The following is an 18,669-nucleotide window of genomic DNA, read 5'->3' on the forward strand; positions in this document are numbered from 1 at the left end:
AACCCAGGCACCAATAAACAGCATAGTGATACTACATATAATCCGATACTGTACATCAACATGGAAATGACAATTTCTTCTTCAGTATGAGGAAGCACACACTATCTCTCGCAGAAGATCTTAACCAAACGCACTTAATCAGAACTCAAAACATTTTTACACGCGAGCGATAAATATTTCCAGAAAAAGATTGGAAAATAATTGCTTTGTCGCGTCTTTGATTCTGTGTTACAGTACATTCAAGGTTGCTTGTTGTCTATGGCTGCATTTCAGCGGAAGCGTGGTCTCACAAATGCCAAATTTGCTTGTTATCGCCAAGATCTGGGGATTCAGTTTTTGGTCAGGGTAAATGAATATGGTTTGCAGATTTAATTATGCTTTACAACTGCAAGGCAATATCATGGGAGGTTTTATACCAAATATAAATATAAACAATGGAAGGATGTAAATGGATTGACCGACTTTTCTAAAGTGCTATTAAAGGTGATCATAAGCATTCTTTGGATTGTCACACGCCTGGGAACACAGAAAAGCATGTGAAACATTTCAAAACCCTAATAATCCGAGGATCTTTAATCCACTAATACACCCAGTGCTTTAAAGATTTGAAACGTTAACGTTTGATCACGGCGAGAAATAGTCTCTCTGGACACAATCAATTTTAAGTTCCCACAAAAAATAGCAAATGTGAAATTAATGACTGAAGACGGAGAACAGAAATTATAGATTTAAAGAGACAATTGTTCCAAATACCGCGGTTTCCCAAAACAGACCACAACGGCCATTGACCTCCCCAGGGAGTTTAAGCAATCTGACTGGGGAATTCCGTTTTTTAACATGTTACTCGGTTTTCGATGTACAAATGAAACAGTTTTTAAAAAGAATTTAAACAGCCCCACTTAAAAACATAAGACTGTCGACGGAAGAACCGAGCCCTTAATTAGAACTTAAAAAAAACAGTAAAAGGGGACTCTTCTAGGAAATGTTTGAACGCATTTCTGGGTTTATAATCACTTTTGATAATGCTATACCATGCGCTTACCAAAACAAGGTTTAAAGCACACTTCAAAAATGAGTAACACATTTTAGCCCAGTAACATACACCTGTTTCATGACGCTACTTCCAATCACTACATACTACTCGATCTTGATTACACGTCAGCTTTTGAATTCCCAGAGAAGGCTGTAGAGAGGACAAGCTGCCTTTCAAGACAAGAGGACAGTGCTGAATGATGCAGACATCAGTAGTTTATTGTATGTTAAGTCCAACACATTCAAAACGGAAAACTAAATAAAAACTCTCCACCTGCAACACGTTTTCTACTAGCAAAAAAAAAGATGCTTTAACACAGAAAATTAATATGGCAAACCACTGTCTACCACACCTTGCTAAAGCCAAGAAGGTAATCTAATTCCATTGAAAACATGACAAGGATTGGAATGATACACATTTTGCTCTTTGTACTGCTTTCTTACAAACCACCTACTGCATTTGCAAGTGGAATAAGTTTACAGCCTTTGCTTTAGAAGGTTTCCTTAAAAAGAAATGGGGGAGGAAAGACAAGCCACCCAGCAGGAGGTGGAAAACCAAATTAACCGCGTGTAAACTTCTTTGATGCAGTTAAATTCAAAGCATTCATTTCTGAAACTAGCCAGAAAGCATGATGGCTCTTCAGCTTTTTTTTTTCTCCTTTCTTAACATGTAAAATCCCAGGGTGATCATCGCACACAAAATGCTGAGAAATTGAGCCACAGTGTTGGTGGAGTTTGGTTGATCCAGAAACAGAAAGGCTTTTCACCACGTGGTAAACTGTCAGGCCAAGAACCGTAAGAAATTAGACTGGATCGAGCTCAGCAGTGTGGGGAGGAAAGAAAGGGATAATTGAAGAAAACAAAACCTACTCCCTTCCTTGCCTGATGGGAACTTCAAGTATATTTACTTCTAGGCCACCAAAGAAATGTAAAAAAAAACCCAAAATAAAACAAAAGAGGAGTGTTATGGAAAATGAACTTGTGTCCCAGAAATGTTGGAAATAGTGCAAGACTACCATCAAACAAGGAAGACCTCAAGAGTCATTTTCAAAAACCGCTACATCTTAACAAATGTCTGAATACAGTTCAGTAGAGGACCAGTAAGCCAGCAAGAGTGACAATCCTGTGTAAACAAAGACCTGTTTGTGCAATTCGCCCACCCCACCCCTGCGAGCCACCACCTGTTGAGGTCTTCCGCTACAAACGGCGGCATTAAGATACTCCGGTTCCCATTCGCCGATCACTGCAAGTGACGTCTGTCTTGAGACAGTGGGCAGGAGCGCTTCTGAGCGCTTGAGAACCAGCATTAAAATGAGCAGGGGCCGAAAAGGAAAGTGCGTTTGCCGGGCAAGAAGGGATAAGCACAGAGGCCACAACCTTTAGTACAACTGTACAGAGAACTACAAAAAAAAAAACTGCCAGTGGCATTTTAACACTTAAAAACTGTTGATGTCCAGTCTGAAATCGGTTTACAGAATTCAGGAACAACCACTGCTGAAACTGGGGCGAAGTGCTCCTGGAATCACCTTCCACTGCAATCGGACACGGTCAGACGGTGCTACAGAGAGACTCAGTCCGCGATTCAACAGTCCTTCTGCAGTTGTTTGGATTGCGTTACGAACTGGTCACTTTAGACTTCGCTCGCCCCTTCCCTTGCGTGGCGAGGCAGCAACAGAGTTATTTTGGGTCCATGCAGTCCAAGTTCAAGGCTTTTCACAAACAGTGCAATTCTCTTTCTTTTCCTCTGCCCAACCATCAGTAACTGAAGTGCTGACTTGAAACATTAACCTTCTGTTGCATTCAGGCTGGGTCGACCTCTCGCAATCGTAATGCAATCAGGCTTTTGAGTAAACCTTTTATAAAGCCACTTTTCCTTGGTATCAAAGATGCAGTATCCTTGCCTAGCTGCAATAAAGCACTTGAAAAAAAGTACATTGGAAATTTTTCAAGCTCATAACATTTTACTATATATATATAAAAAAACTAATTTTAGGCACCTTTTCTTGAGCCAAATGCTACTATCCTTTGAACCAGAAACACACTATAAACAAATGTGTAAATCAATGCACATATATCCAAGCAATTCTCCTTAGCTCAAAATAAATTGACAATGTCCAACACTTTACTCAATGCATACCAGCAATCCTTTGTCTCACAAGGATACTGCAACTTACTAAGAGAAACGTCAATGATTTTACACAACTGCAGCTGTTTGGCGTTCAAAACAGTTTGTGCAACACACTGCACAATGTCGCAAGTGAGACTGGAATGATGTAATAGAAGGCACCATCATGCTTTTTCAACTTTACAAAAAAAAACATACAGTAAGATCTGATTTTGCTGTACATTTATTTTGTGATCCGGGTCTTTCTTAGAAGGGGTGAGAGTCAGCCATCCCTGTATTGCAGTTGGGCAGATAGGAAACCATGTAAATAAAAAATTAAATTAAAAATAAAAGTGAGCCATCAATCTCTCCTAGTGTTCAGGTTATCCTTTTTTCAGTTGAAGTCCAGGATCGATCTTTATTAATTTAATTCACATGAAAATAAAGACTCTTTTTCTTTTCCAGCAGTAACTGAAGCATAGTTAATTAAGGGTTAAGATGTGAAAAGTATATTGGTCACAGCGAGCATGGAGCAGGTCCTGCCCTGTTATTTGTCTAGCTAAAGAAGAGACAACTGTAGGGTGTTCTCCTGCCTCGTCCCACAGATGTCAATGTAAAATGACAAGAGTACCCATTAGTGCATATTGATGAGTGCATAAATGCAAAATGGTTTTTTTTCCACCGTTTAAAGCAAAGTGTTCGTAAAAGAAAAAAAAAACGGCAAGCTTTCCAATTGCACAAATTTGCACCACTTGTTTCCAACAGTAATGGGCAGATTACTATTTTACAAAATGTGCAGTAGAGAGATTCAGAGAGCAGCCCCCCCTTTAAACTTGAGGCATTTGTTTTTAATCTCTTCTCCAAATGACGCCGGGCTGTACTATTGAAGTTAAGTCTCTTTTTTTTTTCAGTCCCTCTTTTTCACATTGCAGATTTGTTTTTTGTTTTTTTTTCCTCTTAAATTATAAATTAGGTTTGTGAACCCTTGAGAAACCGGACAAGGACGTTCAGCTCAAAAGTTGAAAAAAAAAAACGAATGCGTTTTTTTTTTGTCACATCAAAGAAATGGTTGACGGGCTGTCACATTCCAAAGCCAAAAAAAAAAGTATATATATATTTATATATGTAGATTTCGTTAACGAGAACGCAAAGATGAAGAACGTGGTACTACTTCCAAACTGCAGGTGGCGATCTCAGCGGCGCTGCGCAGGGAAGCGGCTCTCGCCCTGGCCGGCCCCCCTGCCGGAGCCCAGGCCTGGCTTGGGGGCCATCCCGCCTCTCGGGGGGGGGCCCCTCCCATCCCTATCCCGCAGCATTCCTCCCACGATGCCGCGTGGTCCCCCGGGGCCTCGGTCGTTGCGGCGCATGTCCCTGCGGTCGTCCCCGCCGCGCGTCTCCCTCTCGCGCGCGGCCCGGGTCTTCTTCTCCTCCACGTTCAGCCGCACCTCTCCGCGGAACATGATGGGCTGTGGGACACACAAAGCGAAGGGAGGGGATTACAACAGCAGTCTTTCTGGGCCCATGGAGCCCGTTTCATACGTGGTCAAAGGGCCTCATCCACTAGATCCCTGAAAGTAGCCAGGGCACCAGCTTCAACAGCACAAAGGGGTAGCTCGTTCCATTCTCCCACAACCCTTTGCATTACCTGTGGCCCCTTCCTTCAGTCACTGAAGCAGGGGGGGAGGCCCCAACACTGGTGAGCGAGAGCCAAATGACCTTGGTTTTCCATCGTGTTCACCAGCAAACCAGGCAAACTCTGCTACTTCATTAGGAGGTACTATCCAGATCTTTGCATTGTGACCACGCAGGGCTACTGATAAAACCCTCTCGATAACTGTGGCACCCCAGGACCTGCATTGGACACCCCTGGACTAAAGCCACAACAGGCAAAATTTCAGATGGCCGACGGCTGAGTGATAACACCTAAAGTTATTAAAATCGCCTCTGTCTCTTTTAATGTGCAACAATGCAAAGCTCCTTTTTATCCAAAACTATTATTAAAGATGCTTCCACCTGCGTCACCTTCAGACTCTCCTCGTTTAATGCTATGCCCCAAGGGAGGTGAAAAGTGGAGTGGAGTGTATTACAGTCTCACCCGTGTGAATAAGGGGGAGAGAAAATCTGTCAATACTTGCCCCTCCTACCTTTGCACCCAAGATTCTCTGCACGGGATCAGAGTCGTCAAAGACAACAAAGCCGAAATTGGGAAGCTTCCCCCCGACTCCCTTGGTGTTGATGCGCAGTTCCACTACGTTTCCAAATGCTATGGAAACAAGAGAAACATGGAAACGGTCTGGCATTAAAGCTATACAACAGTAAGGTCATAGTAACATACATAAAGCAAAAAACAATTTGATCTACAACCACAGATTTAATAATATTAAAGTCACTTTCAAGCATATTCATTAAAAAATGGCATAGGGGTTGGAGGGCTTAAATAACAAAGGTAACAGCCAAACATTGTTAAAATTGTTTTAACTCCTAGAAACAGCTCTATGACTTTTCTTCGAGGCTCAACCATGTTCTCATTTAAGATCTTTTCAGGTCTGTACTGGGGAAGTAAAATGGGGGAACTGAATTCATGGCAACACCTGGCCTTTTCCAAACTTTGCACACTGGTTTGAGAGCTCCCCATCTCTGTAAACAAACTCATTTTATCCAGAGGTGGTCCAGAGCCACGACAAAACAAGATGGCTGTGTAAAGCAATTAACACAGCAACTTCAGAACTAGCACTGATATGCAAGAGGCTCTTGTGTACCTTACGCATCCTCCTTGTCCCGGACCGCCTTTGTATAACAAGAGTTGCATTTGGAAGAGTTGTGGATAAATTTTGGAAAACAATTATGTAGCTGCAGTTATAAATAACATCTGCAACCGCATATTAAAGTTAAATAATGCCATTCTAATTTCACCGTTCTGTAAGTCTCGTCAATTTAAACTTACAGTAGAAGCAACTCACTTCAGCTTCCTACAAATTTGTATCTGATGTTACAGAACTGGAACACAAATGCTTGGATCTAAATTTGCACGACAAACATTTTTTACCACAATAATGCATTGCTTTACATTAAATTAACATAACAGCATTTGAATTCAATATACATTTCTCCAAAGATAAAAGGCCACTAAAATAGACGGTTCAAGTGTATGCCTTACTCATGAAGAAGTCTTTCAGCTCATTCTCATCTATATCATGGGGGAGATTGCCAACGAAGAGCTGGTGGCTATCTGGATATCTCACAATCCTTCTGTTATCCATTTCACTGGGTTCAGATTCTCCTCTTCCTAAACACAGGAAAAGGAATTTAAGAATTAGCAGATTCTTTCATTTTTTTCAGCCAAAACTAAGCTTCTCCCACCCACCTACCAAGCTTAACAAAACTGCAAAAATCGAGTTTCCAGACCGTGCTCTACTGACTGAAACACAACAAAGCTATGCTAGGTCAAAGGTTACAATTACCTTTGTTTATGAAGCTGAAGTGAGGTTTTCCGGCCTGCGTTTCTGATGATGCAACACCATCTAACAACGAACGACAGATAAATCATGGCAGTCATAAAATGTACAGAAATATGGCCCCACCTTGAAAAGGGACAACATGGATTTCAACTCAGACAACTTTATTACCCAATGTGTTTTAAGGCCCGTACGTTCACCACAAGCAAACAGCACTGCGGATTCCTATTTCCTGTGTCGCCTCTCTCAAGTAACACCACGTAACCGAGTGAATGATGCCACATCAAAACACAGCCATGTTTGCAGTTAGTGGAACACAGTCAGGAAACTCAGATGTCATTGAAGACTTGGCAGAGCCAAGCCCATTAAACTGTTAATCCATGAGCTCACTAAAAGCTCTTTACATGCTGTTAGTCACCGGCATCCTTTCTTTATTCAGCCAGCCGCGAGCTGAACAAAAATGTTTCCGAACACCAACCACTTGAGGACTCGGGTCTCAAAAGAGGAGGCTACCACAGTTTGGAAAATACTTTCCCCCACCCCCCAACTTTAGGACAAATTTGCCCGACGGCAGAGGACGGTGACGCCCCCCAAAACTATAATTTTACTTCACGCGGACAAAAAAAAATTAAGTCCGGAAACGTAAAATGAGCAGGCAGAGCTTCCACAACTTCAAGGGAACGCACAACGACAGGCGAGAAGGTTCTTACCGGGCCTGGGCCCACGGGGGACGAACCCGGGTCTCTCCCTGGTGCGCTGATCGCGTACCCGCGGGGGCTGGGCCTGCGTCTCCTGTTTGCTCTCCACGCGGGGCTGGAAATGCACACGAGAAGACGGCACAGTTCAAGACGCCGGCCCCCGCAAAAAGAGCCGAGCCGTCTAGGTTTCGCAAAAAAAGGGCTAGGACACTTCCGCAACTTCAACAAACACTTATTCGAGAGGAGGGAGAACAGAATGGTGCGACTTGTGTGTCAAAAAATGTTAAAAAGTAAAAAGCTACAAAATCAATCAATTTTAAAGCTCACTGTGTCTGCGGGAGGCCTATACAGCATGTCTGGCGCTTGTATATATTATTATCATCAAGTTGGTTCTGGTGGTAAACGTTAGCCACAGACTGCATTAAGTAGAACCCCCAACCAAGTTTGCCTAGCTGCAAAAAGCAAGCATTAGGTAAGCAAGATGAACAACCTGGCCATGTTACCCCTTTCTCGTACTGTACTCCTCCTGAATGGCTAGCGTTTCACATCAGAACTGACAAACCTTACAAGACTGGCACACCCGGACTTTGACAAGATGGCTCCCTCATCAGTCGAGTGAAGCATTTCCCCCCCCACATCAGAGACAACTGTGTGCAAGGTCCCGCGGACAGGAAAAGCGTGGAAACGCAACTTCGGGGAGTTTGTCACAGATGCTCTTTCGGAGGGTCTCTTGAGATGCACATTACGACACCGTGTGAAAGGCACAGCACAGAGCCAAGCCCACCCCCACAGAAATCACTACGTGTTGGCTGCAGCAGGCAGAAAAAAAAAACAGGAAAAGCCAATCCATTCACAGATTGATTACCTGTGAGGCTGGTGCTTTAACAACATGGGGTGGTATTCCAGTGGAAGGGACTGTACCACTAGGAGGCAGGTTTTTACTGGTCACTGAGGCCCAGGAGAAAGCCTGCAGGAAATGCAACAAACTATGCTACTAATATTGAAAGTAAACCCCCTTAAATGTACAACACTTTTGTTTCTTTTTAATTTACGTCACTTCAGCACGTACATACTTTTTTTTTTACATTCTGTACATAAATTTAGGGGGTCTAAGTCCTTTAAGCACAGGTAACAGTTTTAAAGTGGACATAAAGAGATACAGAAACCTCAAGGAGACTGGAATTACAGCAGATTTCATCTGGGCTAATTTACTTCACAGAGTATTTAGAATTGTGAAAGCGTAGTTTGACAATTCTACCCTAGTCTTTTTAAAGCATAAAGAGAGATGTGTAAGGGCACTGTTAAACATTATCACACCAATTAAATTACAAGGAATTACAAGGAAATGAGTGCCTGTCTCCAAGTCAGGCAAAGACCTCTCTGTACAACCTACTTTCATTAATGTAGTTACAAATGGTCGTCTGCCCTCTCTAATATCAGTACAGCCTGTATGTACATTAAAGTCATGTATACAGTAATAATACTTCAGAAGTACGGCACTGTTTTACCAATGACTTGAGAACTGTCTGCACACGCAGCGTTAACAGAATGACTAATTTGACAGTGAAGAGAAACTGGTTTTCTGTGAGGGAAAACTGAGGAATACTTGTGAAATTATAACAAGAAGGTGCGACAGGCGCACTGCGCTTTAAGTAGTGGCAGGATTTTCCTAATCCACCCGACTTCCCTACTTTAAACTACATGTTTTCTCAGCCGAGATCATCAACCCCCACCGCCCCCTATCCTGCCTCAGCCTAAGCGCCGCTCAAGTGAGAAACGAACCTTGGGCGCCTCCTGCGGGTTAGGGGACGACTCCACGGGCGCCGGAGAGGGCGACTTCTCCTCTAGCTCGTCCAGGACCTTCTCCTCAGCCTCGGGCTTCAGCTCCTCGCTCTTCTGCTCGGGCTCGGGCGCCGGCTCGGGCTCCGGGGCTGGCTCCTCCAGGGGTTCCTCCAGCCCGTTACTGTCGGCACAACACGACGGCGTCAGGCTCTCGAGACCCCGCTCTCTGGGCAAACCCCTTCCCCCTCGGGACGGGGCACGTTTCCGGAGCCGGCCTGCCGCTTTCTCGCGCGAGAGGGCTCCACACACGGCCACTCCCAACCAACTGCGTGAGGCTATGCGCCCAGTAGAAATGAATGTGCAAAGGAAAGTCTAAAACATTTAACGGCAGGAGAAACTCCTCGCCTGAGGAAGCCGCCCATCGGGGCTCACGTTTGTGCCCCCGGACGATATGGTAAAGTTTCCTGCAGAAATCGCAGCTGTCAGAAACTCACGTAACAGGATGCTGCTCGTAGTAGGTGGTGCTGCTGGGACTGTCCTGGACTGGTTCGGGAGAAGGCTGTCTCTCCTCCTGCTCCTCTTCGACCTCTTCCTCAGACTCTAAGGGGGGGGGGGAATCTTCCATATTAAAAGAAGGTATAGCAACAGGTTGTCTGACATACATGCGGAGGTGTGAGGACAGTTGCACTAATGATTTTGCCATCGATGTAATGGTGTCATTCTAACGTCTTAAAACATGCGCATAAATATGATCTACATATCTGCTGTAATAAAGACCACGCACTAAAAAGGAACTCGATGCAACTTAAAAAATGACAACCAAACAAAACGACTAACATCTAATCAGTCATTAATTGGGAGTCCCATTAACTCCCAATTATGGGAAACTTAGGATGGAGACGTGGCAGGAAAAATATTTCAGACCAACACTACAAAAAGGCTAGAGCTGCCAATTCACAACCCATGGAGCACTGGGACTGGAGGCTACATGGTCTCCCTGTATTTCTTCCTACCCTCCTGTGCCACCCCATCCAGTGCACAGCCCCCCCCATACACCCAATCTGGGACAGGCTCCAGACTGCCACAACGCCTGCCAGGAATAAGCAGCTTTCTAAAACATAGAGGGATGCCTAATGATAGAAACAGGAGATCTAACTAGAACAAGGACGCATGTGCAACCTGAAAATCAAAATCAAACTGAGCTTCCAAAAACAGAAGCAACTCAAAACCGAGTAGTGTTGCATATAGCCTTTGCTGGAAAGCAAAACCATTTTTTGTGTGCAAATTTCACGATAACGGAGCCTGTATAATGAAAGCAGGATTTTCTGCCAAACGCTTCCAGAAAACAGCTAGAGAATGTGTGCTGCACTATGGCCTGTCTCCATTTAACACCAATTAAATGCATCTCTGTAAAAAGGTACAGGCTGACTTTCACACAGACCAAAAGCTACAATGTTCCAAGGAAACATACACCACAAGATACCCCTATATACTAACATAATATTCACTGATGGACACACTTTCCACAACAACCTAGACCTGAAATATTAATCAGCAGTGGCTCAATAGTACACAGCAATTTAAAAGTGCATCCTGCATGGTTGTATATATATTTTCTTTACACACCCTATTGTCACAGAAGCTACTGAGTTGGGCTGCATAATTCCAAAGTTCAAATATCCAGGAATATCCATCACCCAGTCACCAGAAAGCAGCCTGTCCTGGAGAAGGTCGCAGCGATATCGATTTTCCAGAACTACCGGGCACACAGGCAGGACTGATGGCACTTGACTCATCTCACTCTGAACAGGATGCTAGTCAACAGGGCCACTTAGAATAGCTAAATAAAACCTCGTCAGGATGCCTGGAAGTTAGGAAGAAACCTGACCATTCAAGCCAAAATCCACAGGAACACGTGGAGTGCAATGTTAATTCCACACAGATGCCCCCCCTCTCCAGAACCGAACCAAGCTATGATGGGGCAGCACTGTCACAGAACCTGGGAAAATTCTAGTTATCATGCAGAAAACATTGTTGAAGACTACAAACTCAAGACACATGTGAAAACAGAATCCTTCAAGAATTTACAAAGACTCAATAAGATGATCAGTTTCTCTTCAGTCATCACATTTCCCAATACCCCTCTCTATTCCTCTGCTGTTTGAGAAAATGGCTTTTAACTGTTTCTGAAGGCAGCAGAAATGAGAGAACATCTGTGCAGAAATTACAGCTTCGTGTGCTTTATGCAGTTTCGCCATCATGCTAATGATCTCCTTCGACACTTCACCACAGTATTTTGACAGCTGTTTCATCAGTTATGTCCAAAAATAATGAACATGCAGGCAGTCGAACATTCAACACCATCTCTGAAAGTGGGAGTGAGTAATTAGTCTTGACGAATACCTTTTCAGTCATACTGAACTAACAGCAAAGGAGCAGAGTACATTTTAACTCTTTTGGGATAAAATGTTCCTCTGCCTTTAACAGGGTTGTAAGGATTTCACATCAAAATGTACTAGCAGAAGTATTTTTAAATTGCAATATTGTGATTAGTTTTCAAGGTGGGATAAAATAAAGCAAAATTAAACGCATCAATTATAGACTATTCTAGAAAAATCAAAACATGCGCATTACAGGATAGATTTGTCTTTTCGCATACCCCAACTTGCTCTCCATGAGACACACAGACAGGGAGAGAAGCTTGGGGTCAGAGCGCAGGGTCAGCCATTTATACAGCACCCCTGGAGCAGTTGGGGTTAAGGGCCTTGCTCAGGGGCCCAACGTGTGCTATAAACACGCTGTACCCACCAATGATATAAACTGAAACCAAAGGACTTAAATGCTTAAGTAAATACTTGAAACCCCAAAAAACTGATCCATTCTCTTCCCCAAGTAACAAAGTGCTTAAACAGCTTGGCAGTGCTTTTATATTGGGTCTTACCCTCATCAAGTTCAGCCTCAGAATCTGCGAAAACTTCATCCTCGTAACGGAAAATGTCATTGTGCACATAAAACTTGTTGGCCACAGAACCCTGCCCAGACAAAAATAGAAGTCGATTAAAAACAGGGAACAACGCTGTTGTTGAACCTTAAAATTCACCACCACATGAGGCAAACACAAAAAAGGCAATGCACATCATGAGCATCAGGCACCAGCTGCAGCCAAGCTGTCAAGATGAAACAACAACACCCTGTTGGCGTTTTAACAGAGAACATTCCCGAATCCGCAACCGCGTGCAGTCATTTTACTCGTGAGAAGAACGGCTTAAAATAAAATTAAAAAAAAGCGCTCGGAGCACCTTGACGCCGGAGAGCCCAACGCACCTCAGGAGCCAGCACAAACGTCTGCATGAACTTCCTCATGGGCTGCCCATTGTTGGAAAGCTCTCCCATCACCTGCACCACCACACCGTCGCTCAGGGTGGCATGGGCGTCCACGTACCGGATCTTCGTGTGGCATTCGCTGAACTGCAGAGACATCACCTTCTTGTGGATCTCCTACAAAGGCAAGCGCGCAGTTACACACACTGGCTGCGTGGCATGTCACAGTTTCTCAGGAATGCGAGAAGTCGTCAAGACTATAAAACAGTCACAGGCGCAATCATCACTCCCAGAACGTATACAACTCTTTTCTTCCCAGAGGATCTCAAAGAACCTTTCATATAGGGGGGGGACCCACTTCATCCACCACGTCAATGCAGGACACCCCTGGCTGATGTGTTCTAAGCCAACAATCCCACTACGGAGCTGATCAGGCCAATGAGCAAGTCCTTCACCAGCTGAAGGAAGGTGGAACTTCAGGAAGGTCAGATTAGACAAATCCAGGATGGCATTTAGCCAGGATACCGGGGTGCGAAAAGTGCCCCAAAATCCTCAAGGATGGTGGCAGCACGGGGGGTTGGGATGGAGGATTTGACTTACCTCTCTCCCTCACGTACTGAACATTTTTTGGCCAACAAGCCTTGCATTAAAGTGCTATAAAAATCGATGAGGAGGCAGCCAGCAATCACTACAACAGACTCCAGCCATATTTACTGCTAAAGGAGCAAACTGTTTTATTAAATATTGCTGGAGATTAATTTGTCTAATATAAAAAAAAAAACACCCATGAGCTTCCAAAAACACCATATCTTTAAAGACCCTTGCAAAAAAAAAAAACGTGTTCCATTTTAACCCACAATGTGTTACTGCCTTGGCTGATGGCTGAAGATTGTAACAAGCATTCATTTTCACATAAAGAAAATATACCTAAACCACACACTGGAGCTTCATTGCATTTCTGAAACCGTTTCTTCAAAGCATTCATGCAGCCTGGAAAGATTTTCAACCATCATAAGCCAAATAAATTGCTGAAATGCACAACCTACTCAACTGCACAGCTTTTCACCAAGAAGTGAAGACGGACAATTGTCCCTGAAAGTTGCAATATCTCTTCCTTGAGACAGTAAATTCCTTTCTCAGCCTCACTTTAAGCAGCAGAACTGTAACGTGCAAGTCTGAATCTGGAACTGTATTTGTGCACAAACATCAGAGCTTATGCACGGAGCACATGCAGACATGTTTGAGCTATATTTCCCACAGGAAAAAAAACTTACAGCTTGACCATAAACAGCTTCTGCCGGCTTCCCATTGGAATCCAACCCTCCGTGGACATAGGAGGAGTGCCTCCCGTAGAACCTAAAGCAGAAAAGCCGGGATCACAGGTGAGATCATTTTGCATGGCAAACCCTAAACCGAGGCAGCCACGCAAATTAGCACAGGGGGAGTGTTCAAACCTATGTGCAATCTCCCAACACGTACTTGCACAGTAAGTCTGATACTAGGAAGGAATATAAAAAAAAACAAAACAGCAAAACCGCAGCAAAAAAAGCTTTCCCTTTGGCCGGTACTGGCCTGCAGCTACGAGGGGGTTGAACTCCTTCTCCCTTACCTGTGCAGAAAATCTGGTGCCTTGTTTAACAGGGTGTAATACTGCCTCACAAACTCCCGCCCTACAAGCAGGGGACTTGGCTTCTCCATCACCATTTCTTTGGTAAACGTGCTGAAAGAAAAGCAGGGGGAGGGGGACATGAATTCAGCGTGGCCCCGGAAGTTAATCACTGCGAAAGGTCACTGCTGCCGACAGCAACCTCCTCCATGTGCAGCAGGTCATGATCAGAGCTATGCAAGGGTCTATGGAACAAGAACGGCGATGCATTTTTAGATGCCCTTCTGTTGTTCACAGAAAACAAAGAAATATTCCATATTCCCCACCACTTCTTTCAGAGAGTGGGGGGGGGGGGATCATTTATTTTTTATGACGCCTCAGAATTTCAAAATACAGGCACAAGTTCCAAATCTACTTCCTATGCCTTTTCCCAAACATACTTTACTTTTGATGCACAAAGATCATAGCGCCCTGGAGATCAGTAAAGGCCAATGCACACAAGTAGACAGCTGTATGAATTATGCAGGGAACCTTAATACTAAATTGTGGTGTGGGGGCAACATAAAGTTATGAATTGAGGAAAAAAAGGCCAAAAATGCTGAACAAAAAAGTGCTTTTTTTTCCCCCAGACCTGTACAAAAAAAAGGTAAAGAAAACTGGAGGTGGAAACTCGCGCAGCCTGTGTTTTGTTTCTCTTGGCCGAATCGAGCGCCGTCTATTAAGCTGCATGTGGGTCCAATCCTTAAAAAATGTATCACCCCAGCCTTTCGTTTGCAAAATGAAACGAGTTGTTTACGCCCGGCTCATCAATGCCGTTCAGGCACATGGAGACCGTCAAGCTCGGGGGCGAGAGGAGGAGAGATACAGGACGATGCCGCAGGGTTAGTCCTCCGTGAAACAACGTGATCCAACACTATTGACCAAATAAGCTACGTCCCGTCGGGTTTTGCTCGCACCCCTCACGAACACACGGCCAACAGTCGTGTTAACTCCAGCGAGCAGGTAATAACCAGCGCCTCCACGGCGCCTAACGCTGCCAACTTCCTGCAAGCAACACCTTAGCCGCGTTCAACTGCGCCATCAGACACACTTCCGCGCAACACCACCACCGCTAACAAAACCAACCACCCGCAACGAATTACTTTAAAAAACGCGTGTTTCGTTCCTCCACCACGTTGGATCCCGAGTCCACCCGAACCTTCCCGGGTGGTTTCTTAAATGTTCCACAATGTTTCACGTCTCCCCTGCCCCACGCTCGTCAGATCCCCCGCACACCCGGGTGGGAGGCTCGCTGGGAAACGGCGGAAGGCCCTCCAGCGCAACGGGGACGAAATCGCATTTGCACGGTTCGGCCCGGCACCACGGCACGAAATCGTGTCACCCCGTTGCACGACAGTCCGTACGCGGATGCGGAGGAGGAGGGGGAGCAGTCAGCTCGGGTCTTTTCTAAGTTCTCAGGAGTACAGCGCGGCCTTCATTAAGAGCCGCCGTCCTGCAGCGACGCAATGTGCATGTAGTAGTAGTAGGTCGGTCGCGTCAAAAAAAAAAAAAAAACAGTCTGAAATCAAGCGTTTCTCCCGCAGCAAGACTGTCGGACACGACACTGGCCGCCAGCACCCGTCAACTCCTGTGCGAAAAGCCGAGGCCGCTGCCGCACACGAGAGGTGTAACCGCGGCTGTCTGGGCTGCTTCAGTCGCGCTTCCGAGAAAGAGCGATAGTGAAACCGGCCGGGGGCTCATGGCGGTGCGCGTTATGGCGTCGTTTCTTTTGTGTTAAAATCAACAGCCCCGCCAAGTGCACAAAATAACACGTTAATCCGCGCCCAGATGGGTGTACATCAACGGTTTTTTTTTTCCTTCGGTCTTTTAGCGAGGTGTGTAAACAAAGATAATGCACGAAAAGCCAGCAGGTAGCGTGCTCGACATCACGTTAAAAAACACCGCTACTGTACACAGTTACACAGGCCTTTTCTGATCTCGCCGCTCAAACGCAACGCGAGCTCTTCAAAACGACACACAATTGGAAAAAAAATACCAAGAATGTCCCTTTTCACTAGAACTGGTCTGAAAAATAGAAGAAAAATCCAAACGTGCTAAATATCCCTTTTCATGTTAGAAAATGCACACGCCATACCCCATCTTTACGTAACCAAAAACAAATACAAAATAAGGTGAAGTGATTAATATCAAACCACCAAAACACGGGAGAATAACAAAAATTACCCAAATTAAGGCAAAACAAATCGAACTTACCTTTTAAACACCTACCTAAATCAACACAGTGATTAAAGAGAATGGCGATTAATACTGAAGATAAAGCTAGTCAGTTAAACACGGAAACAGGTATTTCTCTGGGGAAAACGGATTAATTTCTGATTTTTTTTCCCCCCACCTTGCCCTAGGACTCTATGATCTCTGTTTAATCAGAGATTGGGATTTAAAGCGATAGATTCTATCTTATTGTCTCACCCCTGCTCTCCGGGGCAGGGAACCCCCGTCACACTCAACAAACCAATAAAAACCTCACATTGGACAATACTTATTGTGACGCAAAAAGCGAGTGCTTTCCCGCCCGCCTCCCGCGCCGCCGGTCCAGCGCTTCGAGATTATGACGTCACAAAGACCCTCCGATACTACGCGATTATTTATTAATATTTACCTCTGACGTCCTTATCCAGAAGTCCCTCGGTTTAAAACAATAAATAAATTAAACAGTGCAAAAAATTCATAATGTAGCGCTGTGTGAAAACAATAGATTTAGAATAAGACATTAACTAAACCAAAAGCAAGGCACACAAATAACAAGCAGAAGTAATAATAAGCTTTATTATCTGCCAGACACATTCTTGTACACATTTATTATCTACGAATTCTTCTACTTGTGTATCATCATGTAGTATTGCTATTGCTGCAGCCTGTGCCTTTTTTTCCCTGTCTTGGTCACTACTTCCTATTAAATCATTTGCTTGCAATTCTAAAATGGTACAATCAGATTTTAAAAAACGACCTGAATGCAAATTAGAGCGAAAACGGTAACACATAGATTGTACAACTTGATTCCGAGGTTCCAATGTTCAGTTTAAGCCACTTGCTGAACTTCATGCCTTGTGTCAGCCAGTGTCTCTCCTGTCAGCTCTTGAGTAGCTTTTCTCTCTAATGTTCCTCTGTTTACATTTTCTTGAGCCTCCTCCTGTGCCCTCCCCAGTTCTGTGTCTCCTGAATTTCCTCTTCAGACTCCTCCCTCTCCTCTCAGGACGTTTCTGACAGAGAAACATCCAAAGGACCTGCAGTTTCAGTACAGTCTCTGGATAATTAACTCATGACAGTGTCTAGTCCAAAACACAGCTCTATTGAACCACGACTGAAGCCTGTTTTTGAATCTTCTAATGTGGTAACCCTGCATTATGCCACAGTCTCCATCAGGGGTAGGCATCCCTATCGCTCTAGTGTTGTTTGCTGTGTTTATTCCATCTCAGACTTTCATGACTTGAATTAACCAATTAGGTCAGTAAGAAATCAAATCAGCTGTGTTTACAAGGGTTCAATGTTGCCCTTTTCTGAACTTTAGAGTTCCGTGTCTCTGTGTTTAAACCTTGATTCCATGAGAAAGTCAGCAATTAGTGAACTTCAGGGGGACTATAGACAAACAGGGGAGTGAAAGATGTCCCACAGGAGGGTTGCAATTATACAGACAAAAAAGGCACAGATAGTTATTTTTTCTGGGCTGGACATATATAATCCATATGAACTCAGTGAGACCCACCTGTGTTGTTTGATGTTAGTAGTTTCTGAAGAGCATGAAGCACATCAGGAAAGAGCAGTATCTAATGGGCAGTAGTTATCAGCAAAAACACAAAATATGACACTTTAAAATAAAAGATTTTAATCTGGCCGTTCAATGGCAGTTAATTAAATTAATGTTTTAATTTTACTCACATGCTTTTTTAAGAGACAGACTTTAAAAATAAAGCCAATTACAGAACACAATAACAAGTAATGTGATATTTGTAAGTATTCTAGGAAAGGCTCAAATAATAACATACAGAATCACAGAACTGCACACTTAAATTAAACTTTGACCTGTATACATTAACTGTGTAAAAAGCACAATTCTTCCACCATAGTATAGACTAACAATATTGAATAAGTTAAGGAAACAGTATGACATCGTATAAGTTGTGCCTGCAATGCTTGACTGATCAAAGGCAAACATGATCAATCAAAAGATTGTTCATGTTTCAAAGATGGCTAAATTCTAAATAACTAGCATCTCTAAGAAATAAGTAATAGGTTTATTCCATGCTGAAAAAAAGAAGAAAGAGAACACAACGTTTTGGCCGTGGAGCCTTCTTCAGGTGTCTCTAAGAAATGGCTGGACTGTGGATCTGTAACAAGGGGGAAGGGGTAGATGTACCCCTGCAGAAAAGACCAGTCAAGACATGAGCTGCATATAAAACAGCAAGAAACAGCTGAAGTTTTGAACTTTAGGGCTCTCAAGGGGAAAGGCATTTAACTCAGTGTGTTGGTGTGCATACAGTAGCTAACTCATTAAATAGTCTTGACAAGAAACCAGTACTTTTAATGGTTATAAAACAGTTTATAAAAAAATACAAGTGGTTAAAGAAAAAAGTTTAAAGAGAAAAATTTGTATACACAATGAGCTCACAGTAG

The 18,669-nt window shown here is 43.8% G+C and overlaps 1 protein-coding gene across 9 annotated transcripts; it reads right to left on the bottom strand.

The window, feature by feature from the left end:
- Positions 1-1,228: 1,228 nt before the first annotated feature.
- On the bottom strand, positions 1,229-16,682 carry g3bp2a (G3BP stress granule assembly factor 2a). Of its 9 annotated transcripts, none has more exons than XM_069192516.1 (13): positions 16,658-16,682; positions 14,002-14,112; positions 13,667-13,748; positions 12,396-12,569; positions 12,013-12,103; positions 9,566-9,671; positions 9,072-9,252; positions 8,155-8,256; positions 7,302-7,404; positions 6,598-6,657; positions 6,294-6,422; positions 5,272-5,399; positions 1,229-4,602 (listed from the first exon to the last, which is right to left on the bottom strand). In XM_069192516.1, exons 2-13 carry the CDS (start codon positions 14,094-14,096, stop codon positions 4,330-4,332), a joined length of 1,524 nt encoding a protein of 507 aa, XP_069048617.1. In that variant the 5' UTR covers positions 14,097-14,112; positions 16,658-16,682; the 3' UTR covers positions 1,229-4,329. The 9 variants fall into 9 exon arrangements, with proteins under 9 accessions (XP_069048617.1, XP_069048613.1, XP_069048611.1 ...); XM_069192512.1 differs by lacking the exon at positions 16,658-16,682 and adding an exon at positions 16,267-16,503; XM_069192510.1 differs by lacking the exon at positions 16,658-16,682 and adding an exon at positions 16,252-16,503.
- Between the last annotated feature and the right edge of the window lie 1,987 nt (positions 16,683-18,669).

The sequence above is a fragment of the Lepisosteus oculatus genome, chromosome 1 (genome assembly GCF_040954835.1).
Source record: "Lepisosteus oculatus isolate fLepOcu1 chromosome 1, fLepOcu1.hap2, whole genome shotgun sequence".
NCBI classification, from domain to species: Eukaryota; Metazoa; Chordata; class Actinopteri; order Semionotiformes; family Lepisosteidae; genus Lepisosteus; species Lepisosteus oculatus.